Here is a 24,945-nt window from a genome sequence, read left to right on the forward strand (position 1 = left end):
TGTGTGTGTGTGTGTGTGTGTGTGCGCGTGTGTCTGTGTGTGCGCGCGAGTGGAGCAAAGAAGAGTGAGCTCCTGCGATCCAGAGGTGGAAAACATTTGAAGGGACATAGTTTAGTATCAGAGCTAGATATATTCAGAGAAATGGTGGGGGACAGATACCCAGTTGGTGGGAAGGCCAGTAGTGGGGCACTGAATCCCAGTCAGGCGGGGTGCGCGGGGGAAGGAACTTGGCGCATCAGAGGCAGTTAGCCATTATACTCTAATAGAAAACAAAACCTAGAAGTGACATCAGTGCAAGTAGCAGGGTTGAAAACTCCGAGAGCCCATCACTAAACAGAAACACCAGAAAGAGTAGCGTCAGAATTGACTTTGTGGGAACTCTAGAAAGTAGTCACAGGTTTACAGCAACCAAGTGAACTCTTGATCAAGAGAAAGATGACTTAAACACAGCATAATGGAGACATCACTAGCAACCTTAAAGGAATCAGAGCGATCATAAGAGAAAACTAGATAAATTCCTTAGAAACACACAAATGACCAAAACTGACTCAAGGAAAAAAAATAGGAAATGTGAACAGACTTGTAACATGTAAAGAGATTGAATCAGTCGTCAAAAACCTCTTGACAAAGAAAAGTCCAGGACCAGATGGCTTCACTAGTGACTTGCATCAAATGTTTAAAGAACAATTAGCACCAGTCCTTCTCTAGCTTTCCTAAGAAATAGAATATTGAACACTTCCTAACTCATTCAATGGGGCCAACATTACCTTGATACCAAAATTGGCCAAAGACATTACAAGAAAAGAAAACTACAGACAAATACCCCCTTGTGAATATACATGGAAAAAAAAAATCCTCAACAAAGTCTTTGCAAACCAAACCCAGCAGAATGTTAAAATAATCACACACCATGATCAAGTGAAATTTATCCCAGGAATGCAAGGGTTTTGACATATAAAGTCAATCGATGTAATATATTAATAGAATGAAGGAAGAAACATACCATTATGTCAATGCAGAAAAAGAATTTGAGAAAATCCAACACTCTTTCATGATAAAAAAAAAAAAATTCAACAAAGTACGAATGAACAGAACCTCTTCAATCTGATTAAGGGCACTTCTGAAAAAACTATAGGCTAGCATCATAATCAATGGTGAAAGACAGAGATTTCCTGCTAATACCAGGCACAAGAAAAGAATGCCTGCTTTTGTTTCTTCTATTCAACATTTTACAAGCAACATTGTCCTGAAAGTTTTAAACTGAGAAATTAGACAAGAAAAAAAAAAAATGAGACACCCAAATTGGAAAGAAATAAGTAAAGCTATCCTTCTTTGCAGATATCATGATCTTATATACAGAAAATCCTAAAGAATCCACTAAAAAACAATTAGGGTTGAAAAGCAATTTTAGTGAAGCTGCAGGATAAAAGACCAACACACCAAAATCAGTTGTATTTCTATACATTAGCAATGAACAGTCCAAAAAAAATTAAGAAAACAATTCAGTTTTCAGTAGCATCAAAAAGGATAAAATAGGAATAAGTTTAACCAAATATGTGCAATACTTGTGCACTGAAAATTATGAAACATTGCTGGAATTAAAGACTAAATGAATGGAAAGACATCCTGTGTCTATATTAAGAAGACTTAATATTGTCAAGGTAGCAGTAGGACCCAAAATGATCTACATATACAATACAGTCCCCATGAAAATCCCAGTGGCCTTTTTTTTTTTTGGTAGAAATGGGAAAGCTGATCCATAAATGTGTATGGAATTGCCAGGGACCCCAGATACAAGCTTAAAACAGATTAAAATAATTTTGAAAAAGAAGAACAAAGTTGGAGTACTCATAGTTCTCATTTTCAAAACACACTACAAAGCTACAGTAATAAAAATAGTGTAGAACTGTTGTAAAGACAGACATACATTTCATGGAATAGAACTGAGAATCTAGAAATAAACCTATAGTCAATTGATTTTTGACAAGGGTCCTAGATCTTTCAATTGGTAAAGAATAGCCTCTTTAACAAATGGTGTTAGGACAATTCGATATCCACATGAAAAAGAATGAATTTAGAGCCCTAACTTATACTATAGGGAAAAACAAACTCAATCAAAATTAAAGTGCGCCAGAGTACACTTCCAAGAAAGTGAAATGACAGCACATAGAATGAGAGAAAATATTTATAAATCATATGTTTGATAAAGGTCTAATATCCATAATATACAAAGAACTCTTACAACTTAACAACAAAAAGAAAAACAATTTAAAAATGAGCAAAGGACTTGAATAGGCATTTCTTCTAAGAAAACATGGGAATGACCAATAAACACATGAAATGATGCTGAACATCTGTAGTCATTAAGGAGATGCAAATGAAACCCACAATTAGATACCACTTAATACCCACTAGGATGACTTCTAAAAAAAAAAAAAACCCAGAAAATAACAAGTGTTATCAAGCATATGGAGATATTGGAACCCTTGTATATTGTTGTGGGACTATTTAATGGTGCAGCTACTGTGGAAAGCAGTTTGACAGTTCCTCAAAAAGTTAAACATAGAACTATTGTATGACCCAGCAATTCCTCTCCTAGGTATATACCCCAAAGAATTGAAAACAAGTATTCAAACAAATACTTGTATATGAATATAGCACTGGTCACAATAGCTAAAAGGTGGAAATGACCCAAATATTTATTATGAGATGGAGTAAGTGAAAGAATACTATTCAACCATAAAAAGGAATGGAATACTGGTACATGCTACAACATGGAGGAACAGCAAGCACATTATGCTGAATGAAAGAAGCCAGACACAAAAGGCAACATGTTGTATGCTTCCACATATATGAAATATCCAGAATTGGTAAATCCATAGAGACAAAAGATTAGTGGTGGCCAAGGCCTGGGAACAGGGAGGATTTAATGAGTATGCTTAATAGGTGTAGGGTGTCCTTTGGAGGTGATTGAAATGTTTTGGAACTAGATAAATGGTGATGGGTGTGCAACATTGTGAGTTTACTAAATGCCACCAAATTGTACAGTTTAAAATAGTTAATTTTATGTTATATGAATTGCACCTCAAAAAATAAGTCATGAAGGTATTGGTACCCCTACTGCAAAGGAGGCAGCAGGCTTTTGGGTCTCAGCTGAAGTTGGAGCCACATTCCTTCCCCTGCTATGGTAGAGAGAAGCTAGAGCTGGTTTTGGTTTGGGTGGTGGTCAGTAGCAACTTCACAGCCCTCTGGAGCCACTGTGGGGGAGTTTCAGAAAGCTGGGTGGGGCATAGTTGGGGACAGCTCAGTCAGACCCCCCAGCAGGCTGCAGAGGCTGGCTCTGTGGTTGTGCACCACACTCTGCTGGCTCTGTCACATGCTTGCTGCGGAGCTTAGGGCAAGATATCCCGAACATTGGAGGCTCAGCTTCCACAGCCAGGTAAGTAATGGAAGGCCAAGCGTGAGTCTGTCAGTCTGAGATCTCCATGGAGTTTCTCTTCACCACTTTTTACCCCATTTCATCCATCTTAAGACCCATCCATCTTAAGACCCTTGCCATTTTATCATCTGAAATCCAGAAGTCTTACACTCCATGCTGTGTACTCTTACTGCAGCACACATTTATCTTTTGGGGAAAAATACTACCTTCCAGTCAATGAAATTGGGGTTAAAATCTCTAGTCATGTGTTTGTGTGTTCATTAGTTGATGTCTTTCTCCTCCTTCCCCATGGCAAGGTGCCATAATAGGTGCTCAATAAATGTTGACTAAATAAATAAGTAAACAAAAGAATACTTTTCTAAAAAAGATTTGATTTATTTATTTGACAGAGAGAGACAGAAAGAGAGGGAACACAAGCAAGGGGAGTGTGAGAGGGAGAAGCAGGCCTCCTGCCAAGTAGGGAGCCCAATGCGGGGCTTGATTCCAGGACCCTGGGATCATGACCTGAGCCGAAGGCAGACGCTTAACGGCTGAGCCACCCAGGTACCCCCACTTTTTTTTTTTTTAAGTGAACCTTGGCACTACCATTTGACGGCCATTTGACGCTGGAAAGGCCATGTAACCCATTTAAGTTTCGTATCCGAAGTTCACTAAATGTCTGTAGTAACAACAGTGCCCTGCAGTGTGCGAGGCTGGAAAGAGGAAGTGCCCACATAGGCCTAAAGGACTTGTTCCAGAAAACTCCAACCCAATAATAAAAAGGCAGAAGCAGTGTTAGTTTTTTACCTTTTATAACAATGTATAAAAGAAAATTTAGGGGAAGGTGAATGCACATTAATATGAAGGGGTCTGCAGTGTTAAAAAGCGCGATTTTATAAATAGCGACTAAGCAGGCAGGCAAAGGTTGGGTGGGGTGGGGTAATCCACTTTCATTGATTGAAGATCAAACCATTTTGAGGTGTCTTTAGATCTCAATCATTCTTTAAGTCCGGGCTGTCTGCAGAGGGCAGAAAGAAAACACATTGGAAACTAGAAGTCAAGGATGTGGACCCATCCCGCCTTCCTCCCATGGTCTCCCACGTGGTATTCAGACACTAATGAGCAAGGTTCTCAGAAAGCTTCGCTCGGCTCTTATCAATATCCACCACCCCTCAGCGCAGGGTCTGTCCATAAGGCTGGACCCTGCCAGCAGCCCGACTCCCCGGCCTCGCTGATTGCGCGTCGCGTCCACTGCGCGGCTGGCTGCTCGGGCTCGCCGAGCTCCGGGCCCGCCAAGCGAGGGCAGGGAGCGTGCGGCCAAGCCACCGGCGGGCTGGCGACACGAGAACCCCGGTATATATAACGCGTGCTGAGGGCATGACACACAGCGCCAGATGCTGGCCGTGAAAATACCGCCTCGCTCTTCGCGTATCCGCAGGCGTCTCTTGCATCTGACGCGGAGCGACTCAGCGACATGCGTAAGCTCAGGGCACCTGAGGCGCCGGAGCGGCTGGGCACTAGAGGGACATTCGGTTCCAGCCCTGTCGTCTTACTCCCCAGGCTCCCTCTCCCAAACCCGCGAATGGCTTTCTAAAATTTCTCAGACAAGATCCACGTTTCGAACTAACATCCTTCTTCTCTGATCTCGCGCTGTGCTCGCTTCAGCCCGCCTTTCTGTCCTCCTAAACCGCCACCGGCTTTGCACTTGAGAGTGTCTCTGCCTCCAGTCGCTAATCTCTTTTCATCAGTCAGGCTCTCCGACCGCTCTAAGCCCCTCTTCCCATTCAGACTTCACTCTTACCCATCACATTGGTTTTACAAACTGGCTCTCTGAAAATACGTTGTTTATTGCTTAAAGTCTGTTTCCCAGAACGTAAGCTCTATGAGGGCAGGACTCCCGTTTTGTCTCTTTCATTTTAAGTCCCATCCAAAATGGAGCTGATTATGTAGTAGGGAGGGAGGGAGAAAGGGAGGGTAGGAGGAAAGGAGTGGATGCACTTGTGTGCTTGGGCAAATCTCTTAGTTTTGCTTATAAGGGGTTGCTCTGTTTATTTGCTTGTGGCCCATTTCAGTCGTCTAATCCTTCTCCTCTTCAGCTCCTCTCCCGTTCTTGCTCCGCGCAACCGGCCCTATGATTGGCCCCTCGCCCCTCGCCCGCGCTGTGTCGGATGCGAACTTCAGTTGGTGGAGAGAGGGGGTGGGCAGGCTAAAGGAGATCTTCGAGCTTCCCACGCCCAAGGCAACAAAATTCGCTGCATCTCTGGTCCAGGGCTCAGAGTGAGTCTCTCCCCTCTGTCCTCTCAGGCCCCACTAAGGCCAGAGGGTCTAATGCCCCAATTCTGAGCCAAAATGGGATAGATCTTAGTGTCTTCAAAGTCATGGTTTACCTTAAATATTCATATATACATATATATATGACCATATATATAGTGGTTTCCCTTTATATGGTTCTCATATGATTCTTATATATATATAATGGTTCTCCCTTCAGAAAAAATCAGTAAAGTTGGTACTTTAGGCAGGCAGGACTGGAGGTGGAGATCAGGGGCCACAAGAGAAGAAGGCTTTGTGGTTGGAGAAGGAGAAGGCAAGAAGGATCACATGGTCATCTCCCTCACACAGCAATCTTCTCTCGCAGAGAAGAAGCAGCTTAAGAGAGGGTCTCTGTTTCTCTGAGAGTGCAGCAAATCCCCATGTACAGACTGCCAGGGTTGGAGAGGTCGCTCTCCCTTGGGCAGCTCTGGAAAACAACACTGCATTGAGCAGAGGGTCGGATTTAGTCAAATTTCACAGTAGAGTTGGGGGTGACAGATTTCTGCCGGGCCATGCCATGCGCAAATGCTTTTGGAAATAGCAGGTTGGTCCAGCTACCTAGGTATGCTAATGCGGAAACCGAGGGTAGTGGAGTGGATGCTGCTGCCTGCTAGTTTGGAGGAAGAGGGGCCAGGAGACCTCCTGCCTCCCAAGTCATCAATGTTCCACAGTGCAGGGCTTGAGCTCCAGGAAGGGTGAGTGTTTGCAGGAATAGGGGAACGGTTTGTAGGATGGGTTTTTACTCTGCGGAAATCCATCTAGGCTATTTTCTGTCCACAGCCCGAGCGAGGCACTGCAATTGGGACAGTGGGGTTGTCTTATAGGGTGGCAGTGTGAGAGCTGAGGCGAGACCCAAGACCCTGCCTTCCTGGAGCCAGCTTTCTCTTCTGAAAAAGGAGTGCATTGGGCTGCAGAAGCTCTCTGAGTTTCAACTCTTATAGCTGCCACACCTCACCTGCCGGGCCTTCCGCACCTTCCATACTGGCGTGGCTACCAGCTTCGGTGCCCCCCGCGGCTGCGCGCAGGTACCCGGCGACAGCGCGGTGGCCCCGCTCCTCAGCCAGGTCCACGGGCAGGCGGCCCCAGGCATCGCGCACGTCCAGACGCGCCCCGGCGCGGTGCAGCACCACGAGCGTGTCCAGGAAGCCCTCCCGGGCCGCGTCGTGCGCAGGTCGGGTGAGGGTGGTGGGGTCGGCGCAGTTCGGGTCTGCGCCGTGGAGCAGCAGCAGCTCGGCCACGCGGGTGCTGCCCATCATCATGACCTGCCGGAGAGAGCAGAGTGGTCAGGGCGGGGACGGGTGGCAGGGGCAAGATTAAAGAAACTATTTGTGAAGCTCTCACACCGTGCAGAGGCCGGTACGAGCCACAGGAATCTAGTTACTCTCTATTTGCTTTCAGTTACCAACTCCCTTAGCCAGGTCTCCTACTCATTCCATTTTTTCTGTACACAATGAATTGCATTGTATTCTCCAAACTTTTGCAGAGTTCCAGCCACAGACAGAACACTGCCAGGGGCACAGACAATAGCAAAAGGGTGAGGGACAAACTGGCTTGAACTACAGCCTAACCTCCTGTATTTCCCCCCTCATTTTGATACAAAATTATGTAAGGCCCAGAGATTTTGTATGGTTTTCTGCTGTATATCCAAGCCCAGGACATGGTAACTCTTAAAAAGTGAAAATGAAAACAACAACAAACCTTTAATTCTTGTAAAACTTTTAATCTACATTTAGCCTCCCAGAATGTTAAAATTCACTGTCTTATTAAAGTATAAAATGAGCTTTGTCTAACCAGCCCCCCAATTTCCTTCTTGTGGTAAGCTAAATAATGCTCCCAAAGATGTCTACTACCTCACACTCGAAGGCTGTGAATATATTACCTACATGGGAAAAGAGACTTGGCAGATGTGATTAAGTACTTTGAGGGAGATTAATGTGAATTGTCAGGATGGGCCCAATGTAATCACAAGTTTCCTTATAAGAAGGTTACAGAGGAAAGATCTAAGAATGGAGGTCAGAGAGAAGATGCAGCAGCCATGAGCCAAGGAATATTGATGATCATTAGAAGTTGGAAAAGACAGAGAAACAGATTCTCCCCTAGAACTCCCAAAAGAAATGCAGCTCTGTGGATCCTCTTTAGACTGCTGACCTCCAGAACTACAAGATAATATATTTATGTAGGTTTGACACATGAAAGTTGTGGTAATTTGTTACAGCAGAAATAGGAAACTAAGAAACTTCCCAAGTTTACACCCTGAGAGTTCATTAAACCGGAGGTGCTCCCCTCATTTGGTTCATAAATCATCTTTGAAACAAAGTCATTGCACCAAAGAGGAATCTTTAAATAGTATCCACAGTCACAGCAACCTTAAAATTTGAGTGTTGCATGGTGGACAGTGAAAGCAGATGATTCTTTTTTAGGGTAACCATTATTTGGTTATATTAGTTAGACAACAGTGACTGTATAAAGAGAAATTCCTTGTTTTTAATTACATTCTGCATTAAACATGAATTATTTAATTTCTCTAAACCAAGGAAACATAGTAAGTTATACTAGAGTGGTTGATTCTTGTCCTGGAGAAAGTGAAACTGATTTAATTTTTAAAAAGAGAGAAAATATGAGTGAACCAAATTACAGCTACAAAAATAAAAACTATTGCAGTGGATTAGGACAATTCACTGTTTTAAAATAAAAACTGGGAAACCTCTCACACCATTACTTATTTATGCAAGACTTTTAATAGATTATGGCATCAATTTCTAGAACAAAGGGACCACGCCCAAGGATGCCAGAATCTTTTGGAGGCTTTACTGCAAGTGCCAGAGCTAGAAAACACATGTCTAAAACCTGTTTTTAGAAGAAGTCAACTTCCATGTTTATATATAATGCAGGTGAAAATATAACAGATGAAACATTCTGCTTATCCAATGAAGTACTTCATCATTTAACTGATTTTAAAGGTTTTCATTATATTTTGCAGTATTAAAGTATGAAAGGAAACCTAGCATCTAAATATTTAAATCTAAATAGCAATCCAAAGCAAAAAGAAAAAAATCAATTAAATGAATATTTGTAGTGCTTAAGTCCATTTGATAAGACATCAAGAATTAAAATTTTCTGTAGACTACTTAGCTTTATATTAAACACAAGTTTGGTTAGGATTCTAAACCAAAATCATGCCCCCATTTCCTCTATGTTCTTATCTTCCCTATTTAAAAAATTGTTAAAACTAATTATCCAACTTTCTTTTCTCTTTTTGTATTTAAAAGAAGTCTCTTCTAACATATTCCAGAACTTCAAGTTCAAACTCACAGTCTCCGAGCAAAATTTTAGAGAAATTAGGAATCATGCATGCATTCCTTTTAAAGGACTCATGCTTTTCTTCTACCATCACACAACCTCTCTCCTTTCAAAATCTCTTCACACTTCAAGTCCCAAATAATCTCAAGTTTTAAGGCATTTTGGTTTTATTTTCATATCTGTATTTTAAAGTGTATGAAATTTTTCCTATGTAGCATAGTTTCAGGAAAGGAAGATTGACTTGTGAAATCTGTGAAATTGCAGGTACAGTTACTTTCCTTTGTCTTGTTATTGCTGGAATTTGTGCAGTAAGCCTTTGTTTCACATACATTATATTTTTCAGAATCAGAAATCACTATCAACACTGGGAATACAACTAGGGTGGTGACTGCCAGGAAGAAATCGTTTTTGTAGTCTGGATTTAGGAAGTTAGTGAAGGCAAACAACAACGACAAATACCGAACACCCCCCCCACCCCCACCCTTACCCACAACTGGAGGGAGGAGGGGAGAAACGACATTTTTTGAACAGTGAGGAATTGAAAACTCTGTCTCAAATAAGTTAATCTATAGTAAGCAAGTTAAAAGTAACAAAAATAATAGGAGATACCTTCAAAATTGTAACTAAAGTGATATCATTTCAGGCAAGATCACACTAATGTTTTTCTTCATGTATGTCTGTCTGTATTACCTAAATTCTTAGAACAAGCATATATTTTCCTTACTTGGTTTAAGTAAAAATAAACACAATACATAGTTGCTTCTGAATAATTTCAATTGAGATTTATTCAATTTACACAGAAGAAGGTTTCCACTGCAATCCCCCCCCCCCCAAAGGAAGATGATCAGCTCCCTTCGGGGAATCTGTGAGCTGGGGGCTAGTGGGCCCAACAAACCTTCCATTTCTTTAAAATCTTGCTTTTTACCGCAAACTTTCGCAACCGTGTTATCAGATAAAGAACATACCTCGAACTGTATTAACGCGAATAAGTTCACCACCCCCCCCCGCCCCAGATCTCCACACCACTCTAGGGATCTGCACTCCACGTGCCTCCTCATTCCTCCGTGGCTTCCTAAGCCCCCAGGACGTGGACACCGGGAGGTCTCCAAACTCCACCTGAGAACTCATCAAGAAGTCTCCCCTTACCGAGAATCGAAACGCTGGCCTGGTTCCGACTCCCTTACAAACCCTGTGCTCCCGAGTCGCCGCCACCCCCTCCTCCCGCGGCAGGCCGGCTCACCCACCTGAATCGGGCTCCGGCCCTGGCGGTTCCGCGCGTTGGGCGGCACCCCAGCCGCGAGCAGCGTCCGCACCTCGTCCGCCCGGCCCCGGGCCGCGGCCGTGGCCAGCCTGTCTGCGAAGGACTCCATGCTGCTCCCCAGCGCTTGCCCCCTGGCTCTCTCCCTCCCTCCGCCGCGGTCGGGCGCCAGTGGCCCGCCCCAGCCTCTCGTGACCAGCCCGCCCCTCCTCTCCCCTCCTCCGGGGCCGGAGGAAGCCACCCCCCGATTCTGCCCCTCGACTCCTCCTGCCGGAATCTTTCTATCTAGGAGAGCGCCGTTCTTCTGTTTTCCCGAGGAGGCGCCCTTCAAGCTGAACTTGCCGTGAGCGTGACACCCCCTGAAGTCCACGCGGGGCCTTTGCTGTCACGGTTCCGCGGCTCGCCCGGGGTGGGGGGGGGGCTGGCGCGGGGAGCCTGACAAAGCCGTGGGGGAGGGGGAGCCCTGGGCCCCTTGGCAGCAGCCCCCACCCCGCGTCCCCTCCCTCCTCTCGGGCGCTGCGCTCCCCCGCCCCCAGCGGAGACGCTCGTGGTCTCAGAGCGAGTTCACTCGGTTAGAGCGACTTCGCTCTCCTGTTTCCTTCCTCCCCGGTACAACCCCTCGCATTTGAAAGCAGCACAGGATTCCTAACCGCCAATTTCGAACCAGGGTGTTTGATGTCGCAGGCAAAGTATTGCTTCCTCTTTTAATCAGAAGAAACAGCTAACCCTTCCTCGCAGTCAGAGCCCTGCCGAGGATCGGTATCACCGGTGCCACTACGAGGCTTCCCTACTTTTAGATAACTCTCCCCCTTCCACCATTCGACACCTGGGTTCGCGTGCTGGGTCCACCATGCCAGAAATCCTTGCGCAAACATTCATTTTGGAGAGTCTGAGAACCTTGCCGAGGATCGGTATCACCGGTGCCACTACGAGGCTTCCCTACTTTTAGATAACTCTCCCCCTTCCACCATTCAACACCTGGGTTCGCGTGCTGGGTCCACCATGCCAGAAATCCTTCCGCAAACATTCATTTTAGAGAGTCTGCCCACCCGCCAGCAGCCTGTCCTCACTGCGCGCGCGCACACACACACACACACACACACACACACACACACCTGTAGAATGGATGACGACGGCGAAGGATTCCCCTACTTGTGCAATGCCTGATACTAGTGTCTTGTGTAAGGGCTGGCTCGGAGAAGATGAGGTCTATTTAACGGGCATGATGGAGATTTCTGCCAACAAGCACAGAGGAAACTGGCGAGAGAGTCTTTGGGCTGATAGACTCTGTTCTTAATAAATAATTACTCCTAGACCAGAAAAAAGTGCTCAGAGCTCTAGAAACAGAGTTGCTTAGTGAATCAGAGTCTATCACGATCACAGCGAGGAGTTCAGAGCGAAGGGCGCCTCCTCGGGAAAACAGATGAAAGGCCCTCTCCTGGATGGAAGGACTCCCGCTCCTCTCCCGTTCCCCCCACCCCATCTCTTCTTCCTACTGGAAAAACCTCACAATTATCTTAGTTATAAAATGGGAGGCTAAGAGTGGTCCCTACCTCATAGGGCTGTTGTGAGTTTTAAATGAATTGATGAACATACAAGCATTTAGAACAGTGCGGCACATCTTAAGCTCTTCAATTTTCCATTTTGAGGATTCTCTTACAATCTTGCTGTGAGGCACAGAGACTAAAATGCTTTGGATAGAATTATGAATATTATATGAAAGGGAAGGCCAAGAAGACTGGAAAGATAAAGAACACCCTTCACCACCCTCATATTTAATGAAAAGTTAAACAGAACTAAGAGTATAATAAGCAAAAGAAAATCCAGCATGGTTCTATTTTTTCCTGTGGTTATTACTTTTTTCCTGTGGCTAATATATTTTAAAATATATATTATTTTTAAAAATTGGATTGCTCAGGCTTTGCCGATGCCTTCAAGCACATGCTTAATCTGCCTACTAGATAACACAGCTCTACTCAAGAGCTATGTTTCAATCCCTAGTTGACTTCTCTTCAAGCCCCCAAAATACTTTCAGTTGCTGTTAGTTCAGGCAAAACATGGAGCTTTAAAATGATGCCGGTTCGGAAGCCCGGGTGGCTCAGCCGGCTAAGTGTCTGCCTTTAGCTCAGGTCATGATCCCAGGGTCCTGGGATCCGGCCCCAAGTCCAGTCAGGGGCTCCCTGCTCAGTGGGGAGTCTGCATGCTCAGTAGGGAATCTGCCTCTCCCTCCACCTCTCCCTCTACCCTTCACCTCACTCGTGCTCTCTCTCTTTTAAATAAATAAATAATAAATAAATAAAATTTTTTAAAAAATAAAATGATGCCAGTTAAGGGGCATCTGGCTGGCTCCGTCTGTAGAGCATGTGAGTGTTGATCTCTGGGCCATGAGTTTGAGCCCCACATTAGGCTTAGAGATTACTTAAAATAAAAAAAAAATGATGCCAGTTAAAACCCTTATGGGATGTAAAATCTGTTCTAAAAAATAAATTTCTGTGCTTTCTCTATTTTCCTCCAGGTACCTCTCAGTTATCTGGGCAACAATGGTGTGGGAAATTCAAACTGTGGCTGAGAACATAAAATTATTTAATGTAGCTTAAGGTATGGTATGATAGGGAAGGGGAGAATTGTGGTTGTGGTATTGGGAAGGAGGGAACAGGTTTCTCTTACAATGTGTCTGACTTTTAGACCAGTATCAAAATTAGTTTCCATCACTAAAATAATGGCTTTTAATCTTGGAGCAGGGGGAGTAGGTCTTTGATAATCTGTTGAAAGCTATAGACCCTCTCCTCAAAAAATAAAGTATGTGATAATTTTTTAAACTAGTGTGTTAATTTGCATACGTGTTTTTAAAAAGATTTATATATTTATTTTCAAGAGAAAGAGCTCACTCCGCACAGTCAAGCGAGGGGTGGGGAAGGGCACAGGGAGAGGGAGAGAGAGTCTCAAGCAGATTCCTTGCTGAGCTGGGGGTGGGGTTGATCTTATGACCCTGAGATCATGATTTGAGCTGAAATAAAGAGTCAGATGCTTAACCGACTGAGCCACCCAGGCACCCCTATTTGCACATGTATTTCTGAATATAACTTTCAGGGAATTCAGAAACTCTTCTAAAACTCAACTACGGATTCCTACTTGAGAACTCATTAAACTCTTATGCAATATATTGGACTACTGTTGATGAAGGAAATGCATGAGGGAACCATATAAAACAACTCTTGGACAAATTATATACAGACATGGAAGTTGATTTTTTCCAAGAACAGGTTTTAGACAGGTATATCCTATCTCTGACACTTGCAATAGAACTCGCAAAAGATTATGGCATCCTTGGTGTGGCTTCTCAGTTCTAGAAATGGATCCCATGCTCCATTAGAAATCTTGCGTAAATAAGTAGTTAATAATAGTGTAAAACTTTCCCAGCTTTTCTTTTAAAGAACCTACCATATTCCCAATTTACTCTTCCATCTCAGCTCAGACCTGAGGGCCAGTACCTCAGAAAAAACAAAATATAAAGCCCAGGATCCTGGTGCTGGTTCTTCCAGCCTCAGATTGCCCATGTGTAAAATGGAATCATAATATATGTCACAGGTTGATTAAATGAGATGATGAAGCCAAAGAGCTTTCTGAATCCTATACTTTGTTACATATTGTTATTATCATTCCCAAACTTACTTGTCTTCCTCCTTGAGAATGTCATGGCCTTATTTAGGTTTGTGCTGCCTTCGCAGTTTTGAAAATCTATGCTATGAAATTTAAACTGGTTTCAATTTTAATCCATTTTTCAAGAAAAAAAAAAGACTAACACCCGTTCATTCATTCGACAAACTCAGAGGCTAAGGGTGGAGCATGGTGGTGTGGGGTGTTAAACATATGGGTTCTAGAGTAGGACCGCCTGAGTCCAAAGCTGTCCTTTTCATTTAATGCTCTATAACTTTGAACAAAGTTACTTACTGCATCTAGGTTTGTTTTCCCATCTGTATACATGAGATAATAACAGTACTTGCCTCAGAGTTGTTGTAGTTGTTAAATTGGCATTACACATAATGTGTATTGAAGAGCAAAGGGAAGCAGAAGATGACACAAGAAAATGAAAAGGGAACCAAACTTCTGGTGGCTTCGGCAGAGGCTGCACAGATGCTGAAGGCTGACCCGAGCCTTGGAGAGAGGAGTAGGAATATAAAGACGTACAAGGAGGAGAAAGACGTTCCAAGCAGAGGTGAGAATATGTGAGAAGACATAGACGTTCAGAACCACTGAAAATAATTCACTGGGATGTATGGTAAGAAGCTGGAGAAATAAACTCCTGCAAAAAGACCCTTCAGAGAAGCCTGGGGAGGACTGCTGGGATTGTCAGAAGGAAAACCAGGGGTGGATGGGATGGCAAGGAAGTGGGGACACTATGTGGACTATTTTTTCCCAGCTTAGCTGTGATAGTTCACAGCAATGTAGGGTGATGGGAGGTAGGCGAAAGGAGGGAGGGGGTCTGAGCACACACAAGGAAAGGTGCCAGGTGAAGAGAAGGACAGCTAGAAGAGAAAAAAGGGAAGTTGAGGACCCAGGCAAGATAAGGTATTTCTGAGGACCTGAGGTCCCTAAAAAGTCAGGGAGAGATGGAATACAAGGCACAGAGAGCAGTCCTAAATTTAGACGCAGGAGATATAGCTAGATTTGAGAAAGGAGAAAAGGTCAGCACAGGGAGGAAGTTGAAGCACTTCCTTTCATGAACGAAGAGGCTGACTTGTTTGCAGTGAGGATAGATGGTGGGTTAGGAAGTGAGAGTGAATGGCATATCTGATAAAGGGCTAGTATCCAAAATATATAAAGAACTTATCAAACTCAATACCCAAAAAACAAATAATCCACTTAAAAAATGGACAGAAGACATGAATAGACATTTCTCCAAAGAAGACATCCAGATGGCCAACAGACACACGAAAAGACGCTCAACATCACTCAGCATCAGGGAAATGCAAATCAAACCACAATGAGATGTCACCTTACACCATTCGGAATGGCTAAACATTTTTAAAAGATTTTATTTATTTGACAGAGAGAGAGCAGCAGAGGGAGAGAGAGAACCAGCAGGGAGCCCGATGTGGGGCTCAATCCCAGGACCCCAGAATCGTGACCTGAACCAAAGGCAGACACCTAACTGACTGAGCCACCCAGGCGTCCCAGAATGGCTAAAATTAACACAAGAAACAACATGTGTTGGTGAGGATGTGGAGAAAGGGGAACCCTCTTACACTTGGTGGGAATGCAAACTGGTGCAGCCGCTCTGGAAAACAGTATGGAGGTTCCTCAAAAAGTTAAAAATAGAACTACCCTGGGGTGCCTGGGTGGCTCAGTTGGTTAAATATTGGACTCTTGATTCCTGCTCAGGTCATGAGTCCAGGGTTGTGAGATTGAGCCCTGCATGGGCCTCCAGAGTCTGCTTTGAGATTCTCTCTCTCCCTCTGCCTCTGTCCCTCCCCACCTCTCAAAAGAAAGAAAGAAAGAAAGAAAGAAAGAAAGAAAGAAAGAAAGAAAGAAAGAAAAGAAAAGAAATAAAAGAAAAGAAAAGAAATTACCCTATGATCCAGCAATCATACTACTAGGTATTTCACCCAAAGAATACAAAAATACTAATTTGAAGGGGTACATGCACCCTGATGTTTACAGCAGTATTATCTACAATAGCCAATTATGGAAAGAGCCCAAGTGTCCAGCAACTGATGAGTGGATAAAGATGTGTACACACACACACACACACACACACACACACACACGTATATTACTCAGCCGTCAAAAAGAATGAAATCTTGCCATTTGTAATGATGCAGATGGAATTTAAGAGTATTATGCTAAGGGAAATAAGTTGGTCGGAGAAAGACTAATACCATATGATTTCACTCATATGTGCAATGTAAGAAATGAAACAAATGATCATAGGGGAAATAAAAGAGAGTCAAACCAAGAAATAGACTCTTAACTATAGAGAAGGAACTGATGGTTACCAGGGGGAGGTGGGTGGGGGGATGGGTGAAATGGGGGACGGGGATTAAGGAGTGCACTTGCTGTGATGAGCACCGGGTGTTGTATGTAAGCAATCATACAATCACTAAATGTACACCCAAAACTAATATTAGTGAATCAATAAATTGTACATCCACAACTCATATTACACTGTATGTTCACTAACTGGAATTTGAATAAAAATTATGTTAAAAAAAGGAAGTGAGAGTGGTGAAGATTTAGAATCTCTGTTATGAGGAGAGAGGGATGGGCTGAGTAGGACTTAGAGAAATATTTCATCAGCCTGGAGAACACAGTTGAGCTTGAGACCATGATGCTGCGGAACCTGACTATTTTACTTAAAGAAAGCCTTGCAGTGAGGCCACCCCAGTAACCCTACACATCAAAGAATTTGGTGGAAAGGGTGGGGAAGTTTGGGACCACTGAAAATAATTCACTGGCATGTACAATGAGAAGTTGGAAAATAAACTGGAAACAAAGCCATCAGAGGAGCCTGGGAAGGGCTGCTCAGATTGTCATTTTAGATGTGACCATTAATTTAACACATCACCAGAAAGAGATAAAAAGCTATTTGAGAAGATGGTATCTTGAAATTAGGTTCTGGTTCTGACAAGGCATTGCAGGATTGGCAAGGTCTGAGAAGCACTGTGTGCAAACATATCATATGATAACGTTACTTTATTGGGAAAATAAAAGGTGTTGGAGAAGTAGCTCTGAATTGGGACCAAGTGACAGTCCTGATGTATTTTCAATGTCCATATCTTTAAAATGAGATCTATCTTGCTCTATTCTTTATACTTCATGAGGTCATATCAAGTGAAACACACACAAAAGCTGTGTTTAAAAGCATATATCTGTTTACCATAACCAGCATTAGTGTTTAAACAGTTGCCCAAAATATAGCTTGAGGTTAAAAATAAAATATACATAGAATATCTCTGGAAAGATACAGAAAAGTCTGTTAACTGTGGGGGAAAGAAATGAGGAACTGGGATGGACATGAGACTTTCTTTTTCACATTCTGCAACTCGTAATGTTTGAATTCCGTACCATGTGCATACACTAGCCATTCTGATTAATTAAATGAACAAAATACATTTATTAGACAAGGAAGAGTTGCCTTTCTGAAAACCATCATTCATACTTTGACAAAGAGTAACTGAAGACATATACTGTATGTCAGGCACTTGGCTTTAAGCTGTGGGTACAAAAAAAGAAGGATCCTTAGTCATGAGGGTGTATTGGTAACAGCCATCAATATGTTTGCTTCTGTGCAGGGGGAAGGTGGTTTTGAAATGAGAAGAGCTCTTAAGGGGAGTCTACATTAACAGTATAGGAGAAGGAAAATGCATTCTGATAACTGACACCTCAGACCTGTGTAACTAGGGAAAAGATGTGGTATTTCAGGTTCAGGAGAGGATCCCATAATTAAGGAAAGTTTCTTAGGAAATAGCTTATTAGAGCAAGGTATGCTGCGTTAAAGAGCTTCTGGACACAGCTGGGTTAAGTCTGAAGAGATGGGCTCTAGGATTGAATGCTGGGTACAACCGGATTATTTGAAGACTAAGGCAATGGCAGAATAATTTCGCACATCCCCTTTAATTTAGAAGAAGTTAATAATATAAGGAAAAGAGAGCCCCAGGCCTAGTTCCACCACCTCTCACCTTAAGCAGGTCATACTTTATTCTGGCTTCAATATCCCCATTTACAAAGCAAGTATATTAATGACTGTGCCTCAAAAGATTATTGTTCAGCCAAGAAACATGCTCCCCCCTTGAACTGCCCTTGGGTAAGAATTCTGAGGGTTCAGTGTCCACTCTGGGTATTTTAAATGGGAAACAAGGACTTCCTTACATGAAAAATGGCAAAGAATTAAAGACTAGGTTTTCCTTTAATTATTTATCTTCCACAAGAAAAAAGGTACCTTTAACACGAAAGGGAGACCCCTGAGAAAACAGAGCAGACCTCCAGACAAATTTGCTGAGAACAGGGAATCCAGGATTAGCTCTATGGAAAATTCAAGATGGAGGATGTTTCCTTCTCCCTTGTGATATTCTCTGATTAAATCCAGTATAGCACAATTATTGAGTGTTTGCTATAAGTAAGGCACTCTTTTAGGGACTCCATGACATCTCTGTTCACTTAGAATGACCATAATTGGGGCGCCTGGGTGGCTCAGTCGTTAAGAGTCTGCCTTCGGCTCAGGGCGTGATCCCGGTGTTCCAGGATCGAGTCCCACATGGGGCTCCTCCGCTGGGAGCCTGCTTCTTCCTCTCCCATTCCCCTGCTGTGTTCCCTCTCTCGCTGACTGTCTCTCTGTAACATAAATAAATAAAATATTTTTTTTTAAAAAAAGAATGACCATAATTTTTTTCTTCCTGCTCAGAATAACCATATTTTTTTTTCTTCCTGCTCAGACAGGACTTTGGCAAGGAACAAAAACTCTGAATGACTTCACTTATTATAAACTTGATGCATAATTATAGGTAAGTCACAATTTTTCAATTTTAGTTTCCAAAGTATAAACTGGGTATAGAATCTGAAGTACATATCATCTTTCCCAGATCATTTTAAGGACAACTTAGAAGTGTATTATGTATTGTATAGCAGATGTCTTTTCTAAATTGTGCGTAAAGCAAATGTGATTTTAAATCTATGTAAGTTGTTTACTATTAGAAGTATCTATAGAGAGGCGCCTGCGTGGCTCAGTCGTTAAGCATCTGCCTTCGGCTCAGGGCGTGATCCCGGGGTCCTGGGATCGAGCCCCAATCAGGCTCCTCCGCTGGAAGCCTGCTTCTTCCTCTCCCACTCCCCCTGCTTGTGTTCCCTCTCTTGCTGGCTGTCTCTCTCTCTCTGTCAAATAAATAAATAAAGTCTTAAAAAAAAAAAAAGAAGTATCTATAGAGTGGGTTCTTATGAAATGAGGAATCTTTACAGCTCCTGAAAGCAATCATACCAGAATTCAGCTGTTTTGTAAATGTCTGCTTTTGCATATTGAGAAGTTTCTGAGGTGAATTGCTTCTATCTATCTGTCGCTATTTGGCCAGTTGAGAAAACTAAAATATTAGCATAGTTTATGTGTATATGTACGTCTGTCTGTCTATATATCTATCTACAGTATGTATTTGTGTGTGTGTGTGTATAATTTGTTTACCTGCACAGATATTGAGAATTAGCCTCATCCCGAGGAACAAAATAAGTAATAAGGTATATAATTAGAGGAGAGACACAGACAGAAATAGAGACAATAGGAAATTCATTCGAAATTGCCAAGAAAATCATAATGGCTACCATTTATTGAACTCCAACTATGTGGCAAGCATTAAACAGCTTTGCATATATCATTTCTAATCCCACAGCTGTCCCATGGGATAGAGTATTAGCCTTCCTTCACAGATCAGAAAAGCAGCAGCCCAGAGTACTTAAGGAACAACGCACAAGGAGATGGAATTCAAACTCAAGGTTAGCAGTTCTGGCTGAGAGGTCCATGCTCTCCCTGGTATGTCTCCCTGTTGACTGATTTGTACAGTATATAGTGGACAACTCAGCAATGCTTTCTTTTCTTTGAGAATTGTGCCCGCAAGCAGGTGGCAAGTCCTGGACCAGGGTGACAGGATCTCCACGTTCAGGAACTACTGTGTTTCTGAGTGAGCTACTGATGGTTAATACACATGATGGCAGAAACGTGGATCTTGATGTCCCTTCAAAGTCACTTAACTCTATCATTTTTGAATAATTTTTTCCTGATTATAGTTCACACGTGTAAAAAAAATTTTAAGGAATGAGATATATAAAGAAAGTGAAAAATTACACTGCACAGAAGCAATGACTGTTGACATTTTGAAATGTTTTCTTTCTTTTTCCTTGCTTAGTTCTTGTATATATGGTATTATTCTGAAATAAGCTTTTCCTCTCACTTATCATTAAAACGTTTCCCTAAATTCCCTAAAAAATCCGTTTACAACCACCACTTTTAACAGCTACAATACATTCCACTGAGACAATGTTATAGTTTACTTAGTGATGCCCCTGTTGTCAGATATTCTAGGGGTTTCTAATTGCTACAATAAATCGTATTGCAGCTTTTCAAAAAGGCTCTTTCAATATAAGGCTCTTGCCACATATTACAAATTTGTTTTTCCAAAAGCTACCCCCCTTGATTTATAGATAAGAAAATGGAGGGGTGGTACATTGCCATGGGTGCACAGTTAATAAATATTTGTGGCAGGTCTTGAAATCAATCCTCTCTCCATAATTTTTCTGTGGCTACAGCTACTTACTCTGACTTGGACAGACGTGGTTGGTGAGAATGTCAACCATATCCTTAATAGTCTTGGAGACACAAATGAAGCATGGTAATGAAACAATCCCAGTCTCGATACTCTCCTAGACCCAATCCCTCCTTTACTAGCTCTATGGGCTTGAATAGTTATGGGACCTTTTTAAAATTTCAATTCAATCCATAAACATATGGTATATTAGTAATTTCGGAGGTAGAGTTCAGTGATTCATCAGTTGTATATAACACCCACTACTCATTATATCATGAGCCTCCATCTTCCCACCTCTCAAAAGTGAGGAAGATAAAGCTTAGCTCATAGAGTTATTATAAAGAATTAAAGAATGTCAGATATATAAAAATCTAAGCATGCAGTAGGCTCTTAATAAATAGAACTTTTTTTTTGGAGAATAGATAAGACATTTACTATCCTGTTACTCATTTAGGCCATCAAAGTCAATTTCCTCTGGCGTATTTGTGTTGTTGTTACTATACATTCTGGTGGGTACCTGTGGTTTGAACAAGCCAACTCCTTTCCAAAAGGTGTGATTAATTTTGTCTTCTTTGAATTCTAATCCCCTGAAAACAGAGCTTCTTCATAATAAAGTTGGCTGTGTTAAAACAAAAGAACTTGCACAAAAACCTTCATTAAATCATGGAAACTAACAATGAAGCAAGTGAACGTTCAGTGTTTCCCCACATTCATTGTCACCCACCGCCATTCCTTGGTGTGCAGTTCAAATACCAGGTACAGTGGGGAAAGTATAGGCAAAATTGAGGGATTATAAAGTTTATCTTCTCTAAACCTCTATTCCCAACCTCCCTCTTTTTCCTACTGGTGGGATAGATTTTCTCTTTTCAAACACAAGTTGCCCTCTCAATTGCTAAGCATGAACACATATACTATTCTTTTTTTTTTTCAAGATTTTATTTATTTATTTGACAGAGAGAGGGTGAGAGAGAGAGCACAAGCAGGGGGAACAGCAGAGGGACAGGGAAAAGCAGGCTCCCTGCTGAGAAGGGAACCCAATGTGGGGCTCGATTCCAGGACCCTGGGATTATGACCTGAGCCGAAGGCAGACGCTTTACCCACAGAGCCCCCCAGGCGCCCCCATATACTATCCTATTTTTGTTTATGCTGCTGATGTATGTATGTGCTATTAGAATGCAAAGAAACTATTGAAACTCACAGAGAAATAATATCGTATTAAGTTTTCACTCTTGGGGGTGGGAGTTGACTGTTCATGGTTGATTGGATATAACAGTGACTTAGGATATTCTAATTTCGGGGGGAATCATTTAAGTTGAAGCTTTCTTCTTCAAATGGAGAACTAGTTGCCCTCTTTAAGAGTAGTCTGCCTTCTTGGGGCTCTATATCCTACTGTTATGTTCAAAAAAAATTTTTTTTTTTGCTTTTCCTGGACTTCTGAAGCCAAAGTGTCACCTGATATTATAAAAGATTATAAGAAATAATTCTGGTTTTGGATGGCTCTTCTTCAAGTGACATTCTTCACCTAATATGGGATTAAACTCCTCTGGAAGGAATCAACTTCATAATGATATGTATCAACTCTGAATAAATCAGGAAATGCTTCCTGTTCATGTCAGCACCTTTTACTTACAGCTGTAACATCTCCACTCATGTTTGCCTTTGAGTTTCTGGGTTGAAAGTACAGCTTTATATTTTTCTCTCCCATGGTTAAGATGATAACTTCCATACTTCATTTTTAAAAAGGCAATGATAACAGAATACATTTTACGTTTACTCTGCACCAATTTTATACACCTAAGTCAATTTTACCTTAAGGAAGTTTACATAATATGTTTCATTTTTTGATATCCTCCTGAATGTAAATAATTTCACGCCACCTTCCAAGACAGAGATTCTGAAGGTTTTGAGGATGACTTTAATGTTTCTACTCCTCTTTCTTTGCATTCTCTCTCTCTCTCTCTCACAAACACACACACACACACACACAGAGTTCTTTATATTAAAAAAAATTTTTTTAAACAAAATTCTGTGCCAAAACTATTGATTCCGATGTTCAGACTGGTGACAACCTTCTGGGGAATTAAAAGTCTACTACCCCAGTGACCCCTCCAGAAATTATTATTATATTGAGTTTTTTGATAACTGAAGGCAGGTCAATAACCTTTTTTTCAGCTTTCTAAAACTAATTTGATTTCTCATCTTAGAAAACAGAGGTTCATGAATATTGTTTAATATCTATTTAATGATTATGAATACTATAGTTCAGAGTCATACTGTAAAGGCCATGATATAGGGCTCCTGAACAGGCATGGGTTTTAAAAAGTAGGCAAATTTACACTGATTTCACATGACACCTTGGAATGTGGCAGGGATTTGAACTGATAAAAATATTTTTATTATGATATGTACATTCTTTAAAGTGGAGTTCAGGAATTTCCAGCTAATCTGAATAATTAAAGTAAAATTAAGTAGGCACTTACTGTAAAAGTAAACTAATGTGCTTTCAAGGGCATAGCTTCATTTGGCACTTTAACAACAACTGACAAATGTATGCCAACTGAAAGTTCCTAATGCATCTTTACATATACTATTATATCCCTAGGTTTTATTAGATGAATACTATAGGCTACTGTCTCCGGTTTACAGATGAGAAAATGCAAACACTGAGTATTTTAAGTACTTAGTCCTAATGCTACCCAACTAGTAAGTAAAGGAAACAATCTAATCCCAGATCATGTATTTCAAGAAAGTGACTTTTCTACTTCATGATTTAAGTGATTCCTATGCTTGTGCATAGATTTCCCATTTATTGCTCTTAAGTCAAAGTGGGAATAAATAACTTATACTTATACATACATATATATGCATATAAATATATATTTATATATATATTTCCATATATATATATATATACACATATGGAAATTATAAAGCGGTAAGTGGTTAAGTGCAGACATTTGGGGCAAGAAGCACACCCAGTTCAGTTGTACATGAGTTACTGGTGAATGACTTTTGGCAGACCATACAACAACTTATCTGAACCCCAGTCTCCAGTTTATAAAATGAGAAAATAAAATCTCTAAAACAGAAGAATAATGTGACAACTGAATGAGATGATGTGAGTTGATGTGCTCTATTACTGTTAAGCTCCTTATAATTATTTTGAAGGAATAGAGAAAGCAAACTTGACCATAGGCTTTTGGAAGAAAGTTTCAATAAGCTTCTTTTAAAAATCATGTCACATAAAATATATTCGACTTCAATTATTCAGCATGTAAACTGAATGGAGTAAAATTGAAAGTATCCCATGTCCTATGGACATTTAACAATTATTTCAAAGTTAAAATGTACTATTTGTTCTACAGGTGAGACAGATTTGCAACTGGGGGGAGTCATTGTTCTTTGGATAGCTGCTGTTTCTTTAAATTGGGTGAAAGAGTTGTACAGTTGCTGAGTCAGATGATCTGGCAGCCTCGGAGAGTCAGAGCAAGAAAATGGTGGCACTCAAAAAAAAAAAAAAAAAAAAAGAAAAGAAAACAAAGCATAAGCTTTCCTAATATACCAGCAAAGCAGATATAACATTAGGCACATTGTACTTTAAAGGCAGAAAAATTATAATTAAGAAGGCAAAATATTTTAGTTTTTCTTATAATGGCTAATTATTTTTTTTTAGCTTACATTAGTTGTATATATTTCCTATCTGGTCATTGTGCTTTTACAGAGATACAGAGACCCACAATTTTTGTCCTCAAGTGCTTTATTCTGTGATGGCTACATTTTACTGCAATTTTGCCTTGATCAATACATTTAATTTAAACCTGTGGAACATTTCTTTGTTTTGTTTTTCCTCTCTTACATAATTTTAGATTGTCGTGTTTACCAGGCTGGTTTCTGTTTGGATAATAAAATGAACTGAAAGAAATCCCTTATTATCTATATCTATCTATCTATCTATCCATCTATCTAGAACTACTCTTTCTATGTAAGCAGGGGTAAGTATGTATAGTGTTTCAAGAAGATAAAATATCATAAATGTCTTATGTGGAAATTTTCTGTCTGGTGCTGCAAGCTTTAACATGCAAGTATATCCTGTTACATCCTTCCCCTCAAAATACATTCTGGTAGTAAAAACCTGGCATCTTAGAGATAATCTTCCAATTCAGATGAAGGATCACATAATAATAAAGAGTCTCCTTTATTTAGTAAAACAGCTCCTTCATTGATTACTGAGACTCTCAGTTCTTCCTGGGACCCAAAGTGTGACTGGCTGATTCTAAATTTAAATCTTACCTAAAAGCCAGGGCCTTGATTTAAAAATAAATAAGCAAAAATAAGGTTTCAAGAGCCACACTGTCCATATTTGCCAAAGG

The 24,945-nt window shown here is 41.3% G+C and overlaps 1 protein-coding gene and 1 long non-coding RNA gene across 6 annotated transcripts in view; one reads left to right on the forward strand and one right to left on the reverse strand.

Moving 5' to 3' along the window:
* Window positions 1–19,753, forward strand: part of LOC121103070 — a 19,898-nt gene extending 145 nt beyond the window's left edge. Inside the window, exons 2-3 of the long non-coding RNA XR_005835190.1 lie at window positions 18,722–18,790; window positions 19,664–19,753. This is a non-coding gene — a long non-coding RNA (uncharacterized LOC121103070). The remainder of the gene's footprint in view (window positions 1–18,721; window positions 18,791–19,663) is intronic.
* LOC103666989 (cyclin-dependent kinase inhibitor 2A-like) overlaps window positions 4,214–24,945 on the reverse strand; it is a 26,980-nt gene continuing 6,248 nt past the window's right edge. For 2 of the 5 annotated variants that reach the window (XM_040631478.1, XM_040631477.1), the window contains exons 2-3: window positions 6,687–6,993; window positions 4,214–4,436 (exon numbers count right to left, since the gene is read on the reverse strand). In XM_040631478.1, coding sequence (XP_040487412.1) covers window positions 4,411–4,436; window positions 6,687–6,990 — 330 coding nt within the window. In that variant the 5' untranslated portion in view covers window positions 6,991–6,993 and the 3' untranslated portion in view covers window positions 4,214–4,410. Of the gene's footprint in view, window positions 4,437–6,686; window positions 6,994–10,275; window positions 10,487–24,945 lie in introns of those variants that run through there. The other 3 variants (XM_040631476.1, XM_040631479.1, XR_005835189.1) reach the window with 3 other exon arrangements.

This window comes from Ursus maritimus, unplaced genomic scaffold (assembly GCF_017311325.1).
Source record: "Ursus maritimus isolate PB19 unplaced genomic scaffold, ASM1731132v1 scaffold_17, whole genome shotgun sequence".
NCBI lineage: Eukaryota > Metazoa > Chordata > Mammalia > Carnivora > Ursidae > Ursus > Ursus maritimus.